This window comes from Gopherus flavomarginatus, chromosome 5, assembly GCF_025201925.1.
Source record: "Gopherus flavomarginatus isolate rGopFla2 chromosome 5, rGopFla2.mat.asm, whole genome shotgun sequence".
Classification (NCBI taxonomy): Eukaryota; Metazoa; Chordata; order Testudines; family Testudinidae; genus Gopherus; species Gopherus flavomarginatus.
The window spans coordinates 140,891,991-140,910,153 of NC_066621.1; the positions used below are offsets into that span (position 1 = coordinate 140,891,991).

Consider the following 18,163-nt stretch of genomic DNA (forward strand, 5'->3'; position numbering starts at 1 on the left):
CATGGAAAGCTAGCAACCCTTTCTTGACTTTGCTGTTCCATTATTGGCATGATTTCCCAAAGATAATAGCAAGAGGCTTAGAGGAGGTATCTGAGCCTCTTGCTATTATCCTTGGGAAATCATGGGAGACGGGTGAGATTCCAGAAGACTGGAAAAGGGCAAGTATAGTGCCCATCTATAAAAAGGGAAATAAAAACAACCCAGGAAACTACAGACCAGTTAGTTTAACTTCTGTGCCAGGGAAGTTAATGGAGCAAGTAATTAAAGAAATCATCTGCAAACACTGGGAAGGTGGTAAGGTGATAGGGAATATCCAGCATGGATTTGTAAAGAACAAATCATGTCAGACTAATCTGATAACTTTCTTTGAAAGGAAGATGAGTCTTGTGGATAAGGGAGAAGCGGTGGATGTGGTATACCTAGACTTTAGTAAGGCATTTGATACGGTCTCACATGATATTCTTATAGATAAACTAGGAAAGTACAATTTAGATGGGGCTACTATAAGGTGGGTGCATAACTGGCTGGATAACCATACTCAGAGAGTAGTTATTAATGGCTCCCAATCCTGCTGGAAAGGTATAACAAGTGGGGTTCCGCAGGGGTCTGTTCTGGGACTGGCTCTGTTCAATATCTTAATCAACAATTTAGATGTTGGCATAGAAAGTACGCTTATTAAGTTTGCAGACGATACCAAACTGGGAGGGATTGCAACTGCTTTGGAGGACAGGGTCAAAATTCAAAATGATCTGGACAAATTGGAGAAATGGTCTGAGGTAAACAGGATGAAGTTCAATAAAGATAAATGCAAAGTGCTCCACTTAGGAAGGAACAATCAGTTTCACACATACAGAATGGGAAGAGACTGTCTAGGAAGGAGTATGGCAGAAAGAGATCTAGGGGTCATAGTGGACCACAAGCTTAATATGAGTCAACAGTGTGATACTGTTGCAAAAAAAGCAAACGTGATTCTGGGATGCATTAACAGGTGTGTTGTAAACAGGACACGAGAAGTCATTCTTCCGCTCTACTCTGCGCTGGTTAGGCCTCAACTGGAGTATTGTGTCCAGTTCTGGGCACCGCATTTTAAGAAAGATGTGGAGAAATTGGAGAGGGTCCAGAGAAGAGCAACAAGAATGATTAAAGGTCTTGAGAACATGACCTATGAAGGAAGGCTGAAACAATTGGGTTTGTTTAGTTTGGAAAAGAGAAGACTGAGAGGGGACATGATAGCAGTTTTCAGGTATCTAAAAGGGTGTCATCAGGAGGAGGGAGAAATCTTGTTCACCTTAGCCTCCAATGATAGAACAAGAAGCAATGGGCTTAAACTGCAGCAAGGGAGATTTAGGTTGGACATTAGGAAAAAGTTCCTAACTGTCAGGGTAGTTAAACACTGGAATAGATTGCCTAGGGAAGTTGTGGAATCTCCATCTCTGGAGATATTTAAGAGTAGGTTAGATAAATGTCTATTAGGGATGGTCTAGACAGTATTTGGTCCTGCCATGAGGGCAGGGGACTGGACTTGATGACCTCTCGAGGTCCCTTCCTGTCCTGGAGTCTATGAATCTATGATCTCCTGACAGTTTTAAGGGATGTATAAGTATGATTTTAATAGCTTCATGTGGGCACCACTTCTAATTGCATAAACAGTTGATGAAATCTGATTTAATTCTGTATGTACATGCCTTACAGAAGTCCAGTAGATCTCCAAATCTTTGGAATCTTTTTGCCATCCATGTCAGCAAGTGGACAGCAAAGCAGCTGATCGGATAGCTCGGACAGCTATCTGTCTGTTCCACTGACATTTTTTTTGCTTTGGATGGTTGTGGGGGGAGTGTAATCCTCGGCTGTCATCCTCCCCTAAATGCCAATCTGTGCAGTAACTATCTGCTAATCCAGAAACCACAAGTAGTTGACTTCATCCACTGCTGATGTGAGGTAAGATTATGCAAATTTCAATCTAAGCCACCAGCCCCAAGTCCATAATTAGTATGGACCAAGAACTGTTGCCTTGGAGAAAAGTTTGACTAATGCTGTCTCTAGTAAGCAGTTGTTTTTTGATTGATGGATGCGTAACCTAGGAAAAGATGGAGCAATAGGCAAGACAAAATTGATCTGTTTCTGACACATTCTGCCTCCAGGAACCCATTATTCAAGACTTTAGTTGCTATAAGTATTTGTCTTTCAGTTGGTTATGTAGTGTGTTGTGCTACTGAACTGGCTGTCTCGTGTAGCTGATGTGCAACTATTAAAAGTAATTTTATATACTGCAGTATGTCCATTGTGTGCTTGCTATCTTACATTTGCTAAACTTACACTTTCTTTACTGCTTTGGAATCTCCGCTGATTTTATATTTTCATTCCTTTCTTTAAGGTTTTCTTTGTCGATTATGGCAATAGATCAAGAGTGTTTTTAAATCTTTTAAAGGAAATTCCAAACTACCTTCGAGAGCTCCCTTTTCAGGTAATGCTAAATGATGTTTGCTTCTTTTTAATGAATGTATTAATATTATAGGCCAACAAGCTTGAGATTCTTTTAAACCTCAACAAAACTTTCCCAGATAATAAAGATCCATGACTGGCTACCATATTTTGCTAATCTGATGTGTGTGAAACTCTTTGTCACTAGTCATACATAAAGTATATTTGGAAGCCTAAGTGTTTTCCACCAAGAGAAGACCTGTTTAATAAGTAATCTTGTTTCATGTAACTGTGGAATAGTGGTGCCTAGCCTGTGGTTTGGGGTCCTGTGTAGTCCTCAAGGGTTATTGTGTGAACAATGTTTATATTTGATTATTAACCGTGATTGGCTCCCCCACCATGAAGCACAGGTCCTGCCAGCACTGCTCCATGCCTGCTGAGGCTTGCAGTTTGGGGGGACAACGCTGGCCCCATCACCCCAGACTACGCCAGTGTTAAAAAGTGTGGGGCCATGGCCCCCCGATTTTGATGCTGTTGGTGTAGATGTACACACAGTGACAGTCGGTATAATGAGATTTGTACCAGTAGTTTTATGGCAATCTTAGGAGTTCTCTATGTAAAATAATGAATTTAATATTGTTAATGGAGGAAGTGTTGTGCATGTGATGGTTTATCATTTTGATTGTTACTGACCTGAATTGTTTTGGTAAGAAAATCAAAATGTGTCTGTCACTTCTGGAGCTCATCATGCTTTCTTTAATATGTTTTAGGCTTTAGAATTCAAGATATGCAAGATGCGCCCCTCTGCGAAATCTCTTGTATGTGGAGAACAGTGGAGTTATGGAGCTAGCCAAAGATTTGCTTCGTTAGTAAATGACTGTGCTCTTATAGTGAAGGTGTATTCAGTTGTGCACAGTGTTCTACATGTGGATGTTTACCGTTACTCCGGAATGAAAGAAGTGAACATTCGAGACGTGCTCATTGAAGAGGGCTATGCTGAGCTAGCAGAAGAATCCTATGAATCCAAAGTATGCATTAAATAAAAAGCAGTGTTTTGCCATGCCTGTTAAGTTTCTTATGCTAATTTATTTCATCTCCTCTTATGGCCTGATACATTGGGCTGAGATCTTGACAGCTATGTAAGCTAAGCAGGGTTGACTCTGGTTAGTACTTTAATGAGAATGTATATTATAAAATGTGCACGTGTATGCAAGACTGTGTTTAATATAACTGGTCTTTGAGATGGTTTACATATGCTAAAGTAATCATAGTGTAGGGGGAAAAGGGGGCTAAACTAACTGTTTTTGAGACTCTCTTCCAAACCGACGTCTTCCAGTGAAGGGTATAATGCTTCAATTAGATGAATGTCTTGTATTAAGTACTGCTAAGTGCTTTATGATTCAGTGGAAGGTGTTAAGGCAAGTCATTGTTTTTTAATTCAAACTTGTGTTTGTCCACACAAATACATATACATAGTTTTGGCATGAACTGTTTCGTTTAATTTTGAGAAGTTTGAACATTTCACAATTTGTTCTAACTCTTTTCTATTTTTTATTTAGCAAAGCAATGAACTCAAAGAATTGTATTCAAAACAAGTAGAAAATGAGGAGAATGCGTCTGTAATTCAAAAAAAAACAAAACAGGAAGAAAAACGCCTTATTGAAATGTTGTTAAATCACTTTTCTGCCAATAAATTTGGTACACCAAATTGTAAGGTAACTTCAGAAATGGTTTCATTTCTATATGAAGCTATAAAAACATGATCTGGTGTTTGAGGTCTATGCCCAAGATTGAAAGCAATTTTTTCCAACAGGATTTGATTTTCTGCCTTGAAACAATATTAACTTCAGATTCAGCAATGAATAAAGATAACATAAATTTGCAGGGTTCTTGGAGATAGATTTGTCCATTTGTCAATCTCATTTCAGAGAATCAGTTGATAGCCAGAACCTCCCTCCAAGCTGCTCTAGATACACTATATACAGCTTCTACGTCCCTAGCCATGGTCATGGTTATGTGGAGAGCATCCATTAGGAAAGGGCAAGGGTTATCCTCATAGTGCCATCCTGACCATGGTAAGTGTGGTAATAGAACCAGCTTCACCCCTCCACGACAACACCTCTTCAACTTCCTCTTAGGAAGGCTCTCCTGTCGCAGAACTTGGGGACGCTGACCCCTCTCAACCCCTCATCTTTGAATCTTTGAGCCTGGTTTCTAGATGGTTATTGAGCATGGAACTAACCTCTTTGGATGAGGTCCAATCAGTTCTCCTATCTAGCAGGAAACCCTGTACTCACAAAACTTGCCTTCAAAAGTGGAAGCTCTTCCACTCTTGATGTTCCCTTCATTCTCCCCAAGCCTCAGAGGTTCCACTATCCAAAATCGTGGACTATTGGTTGGTTTTAGACAAAAGGTCAATCAATAAACTCAGAGTACATTTGGCTGCTATAACAGCTATCAAAAGCTTCTCACTTTGCCCACCCTAGTATAACTAGAGTCCTCAAGGGCTTATGTATCTTGTTTTCCTCCCACCATACGGAACCAGGCCCTCCAGTGGGACCTCAGTTTGGTTCTCCGTGCTGTGAGCTTTGAAACAATGGTTGCTTTTTCTCTCATCCATCTCTCCCTCAAGACTCCATTCCTCATAGCCTTCACTTCAGCTAGATGAATGGGAGAGCTTGGTGCTGTTGTGGCTGACCCCCATATACCACCAGATTCACTGCATCCCTATCCTTGCTTCCTCCCAAAGGTCTCTTGGGAATACCACATAAATCAAGAGATTTGCCTGCCAGTGTTCTGCCTTGACATAACTAAGACCTTACAGGCCTCTCCTAGGCTATCTGTATCATTTGCAGAGAGGATGAAGGGTCAACGTGTTTCCACTCAAAGGTGGTCTGACTGGGTTTCTGGTTGTCTTAACCTGCTGTGAATCAGCTGGGATGCAGCTCATGGTGTTGGCACATTCCACTACAGCTCAGTCCACATCTAGAGCATCTATTGAAGGATGTTCCCATAACAGACATTTATAGGATTGCAATATGATCTTCCATTCATACCTTTATCAAGCATTACATTTTCTTCCAAAGATGATACTAGTTTGATGACTCAGACCTCCAAGCCATCTTGGACTTACCTCCTCAGCACCCACCTCCTCATCGAGTTACTGCTTGGGAGTTTCCTACAGTGGAGCACCAACAGGGACACATACTTGAAGGAGAGGTTACTTATCTTACAGTAATTTGAGTTCTTCAAGAAGTCTTGTTCTAATGCGTGCTCTACCCTCCTTCCCCTGAGCTGTGGAGGCTCTGCTTTATAATGAGAAGGAACTGAAGAGCAGCAGGTCTGCACCTGCTTACATGCCCTTGTTTGTAGACTATTCTATGCAGACGCAGGCCCGTGGACACCACTATACATTCTCCAGTCGAGAGAGCGTGGGCGCACGTGCATCCAGAAGCAAATGCTGTGGTTCTGTGCATTTATTACTGATAACTTGAATGGTGATGCAAAGTTACTGCAGCACACTAAGTCCTATTGGTGATACAGTAGCTGGCCCAGGCAAACTCAAAACTGTTAATTTAGTTGCATCTCATAGGAAAGCATAGCCATAACTAAACAGTGAGTATGGATCATTATGTAAAAGTGTGTCATGTACGGTACTTTGATTTTGAGTTAACCCTCACCTATATTTTTTATATATATTTCAAATCTGGTGTCTGAAGTTAGGCTCCTGATTTATATTTCAGTCTTCCAAACACCAACATATATTCTTAATTCACACAAATGAGTGGCCCCACTCAGTGGGACTACTTTCGTGCAAAAAGTTAAGCATGTGCGTAGTGTCTACAAGATTGGGAACCTAGACACTTAGCCTGTTTTTCAGAGGTGGTATGGAACTCCAGCTCTTATTGAAGTTATTGAGAAACTGTGATTGCTCAGTTCCTGCGAAAAGAGTAATTTTTATGTAGGTGCCTAGATATAAATTTAGGAACTTAACGTTAGGCACCCAGGTTTGAAAACGTTGGATGTTAGTATATGCCCAATAAAGTATTAAAATAATATATTATTTTTTTATTTTCATCTAAAAACTGAAACTCACTTGAACTGTCTTGTTTCAAAGGCAACGCTTCATGGCCCCTTCAATCCTTATGAGCTGAAGTGTCACAGCATGTCCCAGATTTCCAAATTCAGGTATGATAAAGCTTTTGTCATGAATGGCAGGCAAACCGTAGGTCGTTGTGTTGGTAGATGTAAGAGTTACTGGAATACACACTTTCACATCTTTAATTTTTGTTATTAATTCAACGTTATGCTTGGATACTATTTAGCTCTAGAAGTAAAAAAAAAAAAACAAAAAAAACCATAATGTTAAAAATTCTGAGATGAATGGGAGTGTGAGACACGGTTCTAATGTCCACAGAAATGTATTTAGTATCTAGAATACAAGGCTGGGAGCCTGGATTCCATTCAAAACTTGACTCACTAACTAGAGTGAGTTTGATTGACTTTGCACACTTATGGCTGATTCATAATTTTAAAAGGATTTTTAGATACACGTTTCTACTGACTTTTCTTTCTTATTGCCAGTTAATACATTTTGTCATTTTTCCCTAGATGTGTCTGGATAGAAAAGGAGAGCATAAACTCTGTAATTGTCAATAATACTCCTGAGGATCCATTTCAGAAAATGTTGATTGCTGCTTCTGTATCAGTAAATGCAACTGGTAATCTAAATACATACTTGTGTTCCTTATTTTTCTCACTTCCTTTTCTTTAACTACTTAGCATTGTCCATATGAATAGCTATAGAACTAAATTATATCTGACACTGAAATTCTATCTACCAACTGCTTAGAGGTTCGTTCTGCTGTCAAGGCTTTCTGTTAATTATCAATTTTTGTTCTTTTTTGTAATAGGATCTACAATCTTGTTAAGAGAAACATCTCTGATGCCTCCTATTCCAGGGCTACCAGCACTCCTCAGTATGTTGTTTGCTCCTGTTATAGAACTCAGGTATATATGCATTTTTGAAGTATGATAGCAGAATGATGTGTTCTCTAGCATCCTTCTACACATCTCTTGTTTCTTCCATCCCTTACAGGCAGTTGCATATTATATTGCTAAGTTAATAATGTTGGATGTATATGTGAATTTGGAATTCCAGAGTCTACCTTCATGAAAACTTGTTTAAGTTCCTGAGATGTTGCTGTAAGTCTAAGGCCTGGTCTACACTATGCATTTATACCAATTTTAGCAGCGTTAAACCGATTTAACGCTGCACCCGTCCACACAGCGAGGCCCTTTATATCGATATAAAGGGCTCTTTAAACCGGTTTCTGTACTCCTCCCCGGTGAGAGAAGTAGCGCTGAAATCGGTATTACCATGTCGGATTAGGGTTAGTGTGGCCGCAAATCGACGGTATTGGCCTCTGGGCGGTATCCCACAGTGCACCATTGTAACTGCTCTGGACAGCAGTCCGAACACGGATGCACTGGCCAGGTAGACAGGAAAAGCCCCGCGAACTTTTGAATTTCATTTCTTGTTTGCCCAGCTGGAGCTCTGATCAGCACCGGTGACCATGCAGTCCCAAATCCAAAAAGAGCTCCAGCATGGGCCGTATGGGAGATACTGGATCTGATCGCTGTATGGGGAGACAAATCTGTTCTATCACAGCTCCGTTACAGAAGATGAAATGAGAAAGCATTTGAAAAAATCTCCAGGCTATGATAGACAGAGGCCACAGCACAGTGCTATGTGACAAGCGTAATGGAAAGCCAAAGAATCAAATGGACGCTCATGGAGGGAGGGAGGGGGTACTGAGGACTTCAGCTATCCCACAGTCCCCGCAGTCTCTGAAAAGCATTTGCATTCTTGGCTGAGCTCCCAGTGCCTGTAGGGTAAAACACATTGTCCGGGGTGTTTCAGGGTATATGTCGTCAGTTTACCCCCCCTCTGCCCCATGAAAGAAAAGGGAAAAAAATCGTTTCTTGACTGTTTTATATGTCACCCTATGTCTACTGCATGCTGCTGGTAGACGCGGTGCTGCGGCGATGAATAGCAGCATCCTCTCCCCTCCCCTCCCCAGTGGCAGATGGTACAATATGACTGCTATCCATCGTCGTCATCAGCCCGTGAGTGCTCCTGGCTGGCCTCAGGTGAGGTCGGCTGTGGGCGCCTGGGTAAAAATAGGAATGACTCCCGGTCATTCCCGGTAGATGGTACAGAACAGCTGGTAACCGTCCTCATCATAACAACTGGGGGCTGAGTTCCATCAGCCCTCCCCCACTTTCATGTCTAAAGAAAAGATTCTGTACTGCCTAGATTATCATAGCAGTGGGATGCTGGGCTCCTCTCCCCCCCCCCCCCCCACCGTTTAATGTCCTGTCTGGACTATCATAGCAGCTGGAGGCTGCCTCCCCCTCATTTTTTCTCACTAAAAAGTCAGTGTTTCTTATTCCTGCCTTCTTTATTACTTCATCACACAATTGGGGGACACTGCCACGGTAACCTAGAAAGGTTGGAGGAGAAGGGAATCAATGGGTGGGGTTGTTGCAGGGGCACCCCCCGTGAATGGCATGCAGCTCATCATTTCTGCGGGATCTGACACGGAGCGGCTATGCTCTCTGGTTCTCTGATACACTGGTTCTGTAGTACACTTGCCCCATATTCTGGGCAGGACTGACTGTTTTTAGATAAACCATAAAGGAGAGATTGACTTGGGGAGTCATTACCATTTTTGTCTTTGCGCCCCTGGCTGACCTCAACTAAGGCCAGCCAGGAGCACCCATGACAGCAGCAGACGGTACAGAACGACTGGTAACCATCTCTGCTACCTTGCAATGGCAAATGAATGCTGCTGTATAGCACTGCAGTACCACCTCTGTCAGCGGCATCCAGTACACATACGGTGACAGTGACAAAAGGCAAAATGGGCTCCATGGTTGCCATGCTATGGCGTCTGCCAGGGCAATCCAGGGAAAAAGGGCGCGAAATGATAGTCTGCCGTTGCTTTCACGGAGGAAGGAATGAGTGATGACATTTACCCAGAATCACTCACGACACTGTTTTTGCATCATCATGCATTGGGATCTCAACCCAGAATTCCAATGGGCGGGGGAGACTGCGGGAACTATGGGATAGCTATGGAATAGCTACCCACAGTGCAATGCTCTGGAAATCGATGCTAGCCTCGGTACGTGGACGCACACCACTGAATTAATGTGCTTAGTGTGGCCACGTGCGCTCGACTTTATACAATCTGTTTTACAAAACTCATTTATGTAAAATCGAAATAATCCTGTAGTGTAGACATACCCTAAGAGGAGGAGGAACTGTACCAGTGTTTGATCTGCCAGGGGGATGGGAGTTTTGTGTATTTTAGGGGCTGTTGAGGGACTATGTTGCTATTAAATTTATTATTTTCACCTATGTCAGTGTGATGGGGTGTACAAATCGCACACTGGTCAACAAGTGGTTAAGTGATTATTTTGGGCACTTTTTGATAAGTTAATGGAGTTTAGGGCTCAGTAGCTATTAGTCAAAGTGGTCAGGGATGCAAACCCATGCTCTTGGTGTCCCTAAGCTTCCAACTGCCCAAAGCTGGGACTTGACGATGGGAATGATCATTTGAAATTGCCTTGTTCTGTTCATTCCTTCTGAAGGATGTGGTAGTGGTCACTGTCAGAAGATAGAATACTGGAATCAGGACCATTGGTCTGATCCAATATAGCTGTGCTTACATTCTTGTGTAGATGAGCTCCTAGGCTGACAACGCTTTTGTGCTGTGATAACACTTTCAGAGTCTATCATTGTCTTGCTGCTCTCCTGGTCAAACCCATCTTGGAAGGAGCTTGAGAAACTTGAACGCCTTTAAAGATAGAAAATTCATGAATTAGAAATTGGAGGAAATAAAAAATCATTTGATTCTATATATTGATTTGAGCTGAAACATATAATGGAAACCGAATAACCACAGGTTGGACAGCAGGGGTTATAACCCTTAAGCCACAAACGGGGGTCAGTGCAGGTCACTGTTTCAACACAAGGGATGCTGCGTTTCTTCAAACTAAGTTCTGGTCTGTATATGTTCAATACTCCTTAAGGGTTGAACAGCTGCCAGTCAGAGCTTTGCCACTTTTAAACTAGCTATGCAGGGGAAAAGTGAACACTATTTTGTTGTGGTGCTGCATCAGCATGTCAATACATTGTTCCAGCATCACGATGTAGTGTCATGACAAGGTGTTGCATGAACCCTACAAGTTGTTCTGGGATCCTTATAAATCCCACAAGCTAGGCTGCATCAGCCACTTGGGTTTTCTTTGGCAATACAAATGTTTGTTCCTATGAGGGTATCGCTATACTGCAATCACCGGGTGTGATTGCCACTTGTGTAGACACACCTGAGCTATCTTTAATCTAGTTAGCTCAGGGTTTGAGGCGATGAAGCCCAGAGTTCCAACCATACTTGTACAGCCAGCATTCTGCAATAGCTTCACTGCTCTGATACCCAGGCTAGCTAGATTAAACTAACTTGTGTAAGTCTTCTTGAGCAGCAGTCAAAACCATCAATTTGCAGTATAGATATAATCTGAGCGTCTATCTTCATATTAATGCGAGATTGGTGTTCTAGATGGGGTTGCTTTGTTTTCTTCAATTTCGTCTTTCCAAAATTTCCATTCAAGTTTTCATTTTGTTAGGGTTGATGAAAGTGGAAGGAGTTTTACTGGTGTTCTTTGTGGTTTGGGGTGGAATCAAAGTCTTGGAACCCCACTGCTTCCAGAACATGACATGGAGCTGGCATTTGATGTGCAGTTTGGCATGGATGACATAGTAGAGGTAAAACTTGCATATGGATTATTTTCATTGTAGTAGTGCATATCTGGAATCTAGCAGATGTCAGAAATTGTTAGCTCTTGCAATTTTATTACTTGAGGTCTAGCAACCGTTGGCAGAATTTTAAAGTTGTCTAATTCTTTTAGTGAAATAGTCTGTTTATAATCTTGAACTGATCTTGTGTGTCAGAAACTAAGTTTAAAAACCCTAAGGTGGTTTCATTAAACTTTACTGAACAAAGTCAAATATTGAATACAGTACATGATCATCTTTGTAGACAGTTGTATATAATTAAGCCAGTAACTAAACAAATACAATTCTGTGTTAATCAAACTCCTGTGCAAGATGGGTCTTTTGTTTTTCTGTGTTTATATTCAAACCTTTTAATTATATTTTTGGTATAAAATAATGCTATTTAAAGATCCACTTAGTTATAAAATATTTGACATTCTTATAGAAAATTATATACATAGCTTTTCTCAGATGTCTTTGCTAATGTTGATCTAAAAATGAACTTTCAATGTTAACTAAACCGTTCTAGACAGACAGACATAGGCATGCACACACATCCCTAAGTATAATCTGAATTTAAACTGGAAATGTTGTTTGGGCTGCTGATTATCAGGTATCATTGAAATGTTCACAGATAAACATCCTAAGAACGGCCATTAACAAACTGGTTTGTGATGGCCCAAATGGCCCGAGGTATTTTGGGCAAGAGAGAATTGCACAGCTGCAAGAGAATGCTCGTGAGAAACTTTTAGGGTAAGTCTACTTTTATTAATGAGAATTTTGTTTATTTTCTTAGTTTATAGTGAATTCTGTTTTGCATTTGTTTTCACGCTTCTGTCTGGTACTATCCATCCTGATTTACTTTGCTTGTTTATAAAGCAGTAAATCACTAGTTTGAGCTTTGCTTTCAAAATATTTCTTCTTTTCAGCATCATAATATAGGCTTTAGACTTATTGTTTCCATTATCTATAATTTTACTGCTACTGTAACACTAGGTCAACAAGAAAGCCTAACAGTTAGTAGAATCATAAAAACTAAAGATATCAAAACCTGTTCCTCAAGATACTAGTTGTTATAGTTCCCTGTTCTAGGGACTGACAGACAGGAACTCGAATGGCTTCAGAACCTAGAGGGTTTCTTCCTCTCCCCCTGTGATGGAATCTCTTGGAGACTTTTCTTTCCAGATTACATCTGAGGAGTACACACTGCTGTCTCTCCCTCATCAAATCTGTGCCAAGAGGAGGTGTTAGCAGAGATAATTGCAAGAATTCTCCTTCCCTTATCCTACCTTAGTGGATCTGTCCCAAGAGAAAGCAGGGTAGTTACTGAGGCCACCTGCCTCTTTCCGGCAACCCTTCCTTGATTCTTATGACCAAATCAAAGGAACTGATACCAATATAGTGCAGAGTACTTAGGGTATCTAGCATCAGTGCAGCTCACAGTTTCTGTCTCCTAAAGCTTTCTACAGAGCCACCCCCCATATGAAGAGTCACTAGGGCAATTCTCTAAAGTATGTAGCTGCTAAGTGTCCTTGACGCTTTGAACAAGCCTGTCTGTCTCTGTGAATGTAGGGTAGGCATCTCTGTGCTAGATCTAAACCTTTAATAAACCTTTTAATCCCTATACACAGTGTGTGATGAAACAGATACAAATGCGATTGTTGGCAGCAGCCATCTAGCAACCCTCTTTTGCAGTCATGCACTAGCTGTTAACGCAGGCTCTCCAATGGTACCTTCGTACCTAGGAAAGATGCTAGTCTGTTTGCCAGAAGGAAATGCCTTCCCGAAGCAACTGTGCATTGAGGTGGGAGCAATTTCCTGATGCAGCTTCATGTCAAAATGGAGCAGAAGCTTTTAGTGGAGTTCCCCCGTGCTAAATGCCATAGGGAAATAGTGGTTGCTGTCACACAGAACGTAGAGAGAATTGATATGGGCAATTTCTATGACTCCCTTCTTTGGTGTACCTGCTCAATTCAAATATATGATTTGCCAGTGGTTACTATCTCAACTCCTTTGATGTATGTGAGCACTAACTAAATCCTTTGATGTATGTGAGCTGCTGTGGAGGAGACACAAGGGGTTGAGCTCGGCTGGGGCCCCGCACCTGCCAGCCGAGAGCAGCAAGAACTGGACGCTGCTTGGAGGGAGCCAGGCAGCCCGAGCCCAGGGCAGCAGCAGCCTCCACAGCAGCAGGGGCAGGCGGGGAGCGTAGCCTGCCATGGGGCAGGAGAGGCTGCGCTGCTGCTGTTTCCCACCTACAGCCGTCCTTTGCTTAGTTATCGTAGTCTTAAGATTTATGGATCATAGTTAGGGCCCTATCAAATTGACGGCCATGAAAAACGCATCACAGACCGTGAAATCTGGTTTCCCCCCGTGAAATCTGGTCTTCTGTGTGCTTTTACCCTGTACTATACAGATTTAATGAGAGGATATCAGCGTTTCTCAAATTGGGGGTCCTGCCCAAAAGGGAGTTGCAGGGGGTGTGGATCTTAAGGTTATTTTAGGGGGGGTTGCAGTATTGCCACCCTTACTTCTGTACTGCCTTCAGAGTTTGGCAGCTGGAGAGCGGCGACTGTTGGCCGGGCACCCAGATCTGAAGATTGTGCCCTGCCAGCAGCAGCGCAGAAGTAAGGGTGGCAATACCATACCTTGTCACACTTACTTCTGGACTGCTGCCTTCAGAGCTGGTTGGACGATCAGGATCCCTACACTTACAACACTGTGAACGTTCGGATTGAAATAGCTGAAATCATGAAATTATTGATTTTTACAACCCTATGTCTGTGAAATTGACCAAAATGGACTGTGAATTTGGTAGGGCCCTAATCACAGTATCCAGAAACAATTTCAGAAGTAAATTTACATCTTAGTTCCCCCTCTTTCCCTCCCCCCAACTATCAGAAGCTGAGCATACTCTGATTTTGAAGGAAGAGACCCTGCTAGCATAGTGTTGCATTGTTTCTTATTTTTCCCCTTCTATAAAATCTTTCCCCTCCTGTATTTCAGTTGTTTTCTGATCATTTTTTGTTTAACGCACTGAAAAAAATGCCTTGCTGAAAAGAAACTACTTACATAAAACTATTCAGGCTAAGTCTTTCATGGTTTCCTCTTTACAGTTTATTTTTTCAAATTAACTGTATTTACATCATGTCACCACTACTTAAGAGTAAAATGTGTATTTGAAAAACACATCTAGACAGAATTAATTAAAATGTATCGCTGTTGTACTTCACACAGCTTGAGGAAATAACTGGGGCATATAGACAATCTCTAATAATTGAGTTGTTACAGAAAACAAAATGATCTAAAAATAGCTAAACTAGAGCCAAATGAATAAGCATACATAAATGTGTGGAATAAATGACAGTTGCAAATTGTAGCACTTTGTCAAATAAACAACTTACACCAAATATTTTTCTCTCAGAATACAGTTTTAAAACAAACAGTTTCACTGGGGCATGACTTTATCTGTGATTTCTCACACTAGAGAGAGAGAGTCTAATTTGCTCATTTATCTAATACTAACATGAAAATGTTAACATTTCATCCAGCACCATAATGTAATAAATTTCCAACTATTTCTTTAGATGTTTAGAGTTAACTATATACCACTGGGTTTCTTAAAGATGTTTTTATGATATTTCAGTTTAATCTGCAAATCAAAACCTCGGCAAGTAATTGCTCCCAAGTGGTATGGGAAACCATACGATTGGAATCAGGTAAGGTTATAATTTTCTAAAAAAACTGAGCGAATGGGAATGGGTTATCATATTCCTTCATATCTGGAGACTTATAGTAGGTTCAGATCTGATGGTCACAAGTAAGATGGTTTTTGTCTGTGTATTCCTTTGCCATTATCTGTTAACCTCATGAGCAGAGATGGTTTGGATAACAGTACAGGTATTGTAGATGTGGTTTTCAGGTTCATGGACAGATCCATACACTCAGTTTTGGCTCTTCTAATACTTCCTGTTTAATTTTGTGCCTCCAATATTGATTATTTCCAAACAAAACACTTCAGAAATTTGCAGTGAACGATGGGTTTCTGGCAGGGAGTTATAATTTATTGGTTGCTGCTCAGTAGGATAAAAATTTTATTACTATCTGAATTTTTTTATTCCCTCTTAGAAATTAACCTTTTGGTACTGCCCATCAAAAAGGATTAAAATTAACTAAAGGAAAGGAAAGTTGGTGACTGGAGTATTTATGTTGTTTGTTTTGGAATTGTTAGCTCACTGCAGTATATGTTGGATTTTATTGCTGGCCATTGTTGTATAAACAGGATTTCCTTTTTATACTTTCAGGAAACCTGCTGGTTTTATGGTCAGAGAGAGAGGTAGTAGTCTGGAGTTTTCAAAGGGTTTCTTGCAGCACAGAAGTAGGGTTTTTGTTTGGAGTAAGTCCTAGTCTGCCCTGCTAGTCTGTTAGAAATCTTTCCTAACTTGGTCAGTAGGTTCCCCCATGCAACCAGATTCCCACCACATTTGGTTCATGGCCAGCTTAGTGGTCAGTTTTTAATTTTTTGTAAAAGCAAAATTGGTATGTAAGCCATAAAACAACAAGTCAAAGTGTATTTCAAGTCTGAGAGACCAGGACATCTTACTTTATATGATTACAGAATGCTTACATTCTTGAGTGTCCATTTGATAATTTAAGCCTGTGGATCTGAAATGGAGAATTCTGACACAGGCATGCCATGATGTAAATTTGGTTTTTATGGTAATATTTATCTAATTTTTAAGCAAGCCATAAAGAAAATGAGCAGAATTTGTATGATTTCGAACAACCAAAAAGTTATTTGAAAACAAAATAGTGGAGAAAAAAATCTTGTGTTTACAGAGTAAGAACATATGAACTTACATCTTTCAAACATTGTAATTTTGCGTTTTTTCATTAGGTGGATTCAAAACTGATCATCGACCAGTCTGAAGAGCAGAATGAAAGAGGAAAGGACACTTTTCTTTACCAGCTACATAAGCTGGTTGTGTTAAATACTTAAATATTTCTAGAAATCCTTAAAAGAAAGAAATGTTAAAGCCAGTTTTTAGTTTAATTTTACTGGTGTTTTCTGTATGATCCTTAAAAGTTGTGGAGCACATCCCTCTGATCCTAAAGAGGAAAGTAGTATGCAGTTTGGAGTGTCCTAGTGGATGTATTAATAAGATAAAAAATGTATTGTGACCTTTTCTCCCAGAGGTTAAGACTCAAAGTCCACCTATACTGAAAATACTGTTCGTAGAACAGATTTGTTTAGAGCAAAAGGCTCTCTTTTTCTTTTAATAATGTTTCTGAAATGACTTTTCAAAAAGCACCCAATGAACAGAGCGGGAGAAAATAGATACAGTCTTAGTTGTTTAGCTCTTTCACTAAAGTATACAGCAGTGAAAGATGAATAAGATTTTCTTTGTCTTTGAGATAAAACATATTGAGTTGCATGTTGAATTTTATATATGTTTTATTTTTATGTTACTAGTGTTTGAATAATAAATCTTACAGCAAGTTTACTAATTCTTTTGTATAATTAAAAAGTTAATGAACACTGATATTTTAGTTTATGTACTGGTGACTTCAAGGTATATTTGTGTACAGATTTAGCTCTAGTATATAATTAAACATCTCATGTTCGATATAATCACTTGCACTGTACATTTCTGACACAAAACATAAGTCAGATGTACATATTTTTTTCATAAGTGGAGGGGAAAAATCTTTTTGAACCTCTGATTCACTGTTCCTCCATTCTTTTTTCCTGTCCCCTAATACACAAGGTCTTTACCCCAAAAATATGAGGCTGCTAGCTTCAGAATAAAACACACAATTGGAAATAAGATATGGTGTCTTTCCCCTTCCTCTTTACAAACCTGGTTAATAAAAATTGAATTTACTGACTATTGATGTGCCACTAGATTCATAATATACAACAGATATTTTTAAAGTATTTTAATTGTATTAAACCAGTAGGTGGCAGTGCCAATCACCATAAATAGGCTAGCAGCTCAGAGAAACAAAGCTGAAGTGAGGAAATCTTAGAAGAATAGTAATTTTAGTGATACCGTGAGTCAAGAGAAACATCCATATAACAGACAATTGCAATGACCCAGTGTAACGATCACTTTCCTTTGCTCCCCTTTCAAGGGCATTTAAAAAAAAAAGTTTACAAAATTCTGAAACCAGCTGTGTTTAATAACACTAACTTGCATTTCTTGATGGGTGGCTCAGAGCACAGCACTTCTACATTGAATTAAAATGCACAGTGTGCTGATTAAAAGTATATTACATCTAGTAATCACAATTAGAGATTATTGAAAAGTCAGCAGGGGAATGAGAATGGCATAGGTAGATGTATCCTCACTTTGTGATATTACTGGTGAGAGCTTCTGCAGGACAGAGTACTCTGTAATGTCAGAAATTTTGGATATAAATACTAAACCCTGGTCTACACTGGGCGGGGGAGGATCGTTCTAAGTTGCGCAACTTCGGCTACGTGAATAACGTAGCTGAAGTCGATGTACTTAGATCTACTTACCGCGGTGTCTTCACTACAGTGAGTCGACTGCTGCTGCTCCCCCATCGACTCTTCCTGTGCCTCTTGCCAAGCTGGAGTGCAGGAGTCGATGGGAGAGTGCTTGGGGATCGATTTATTGTGTCTAGACTAGATGCGATAAATCGATCCCCACTGGATCGATCGCTGCCTGCTGATCCAGCCGGTTGTGAAGATATACCTTTAGATACTTTTGATTCTTTATTAACAGTGAAGTTGAGATTTTGAAACAGGCTAACGGATGTTCAGTAGGATTTAGGTGCCTTATTCACTTAGGCTCTCAAAATATCCGCACCTGAGTCTACTAAAGTGGTTATCTTCATATGTAATGTTTTGGAATGGCACTGAAGAGTTGTTTC

General features: G+C 40.4%; 1 protein-coding gene across 1 annotated transcript in view; it reads left to right on the forward strand.

The window, feature by feature from the left end:
• Positions 1 to 16,737, forward strand: part of TDRD9 (tudor domain containing 9) — a 150,380-nt gene extending 133,643 nt beyond the window's left edge. Inside the window, 10 exon segments of the mRNA XM_050954259.1 lie at positions 2,375 to 2,464; positions 3,192 to 3,449; positions 3,981 to 4,136; positions 6,539 to 6,609; positions 7,033 to 7,142; positions 7,335 to 7,431; positions 11,116 to 11,254; positions 11,898 to 12,016; positions 14,910 to 14,982; positions 16,161 to 16,737. Coding sequence (XP_050810216.1) covers positions 2,375 to 2,464; positions 3,192 to 3,449; positions 3,981 to 4,136; positions 6,539 to 6,609; positions 7,033 to 7,142; positions 7,335 to 7,431; positions 11,116 to 11,254; positions 11,898 to 12,016; positions 14,910 to 14,982; positions 16,161 to 16,262 — 1,215 coding nt within the window. The 3' untranslated portion in view covers positions 16,263 to 16,737.
• The last annotated feature ends 1,426 nt before the right edge of the window (positions 16,738 to 18,163 follow it).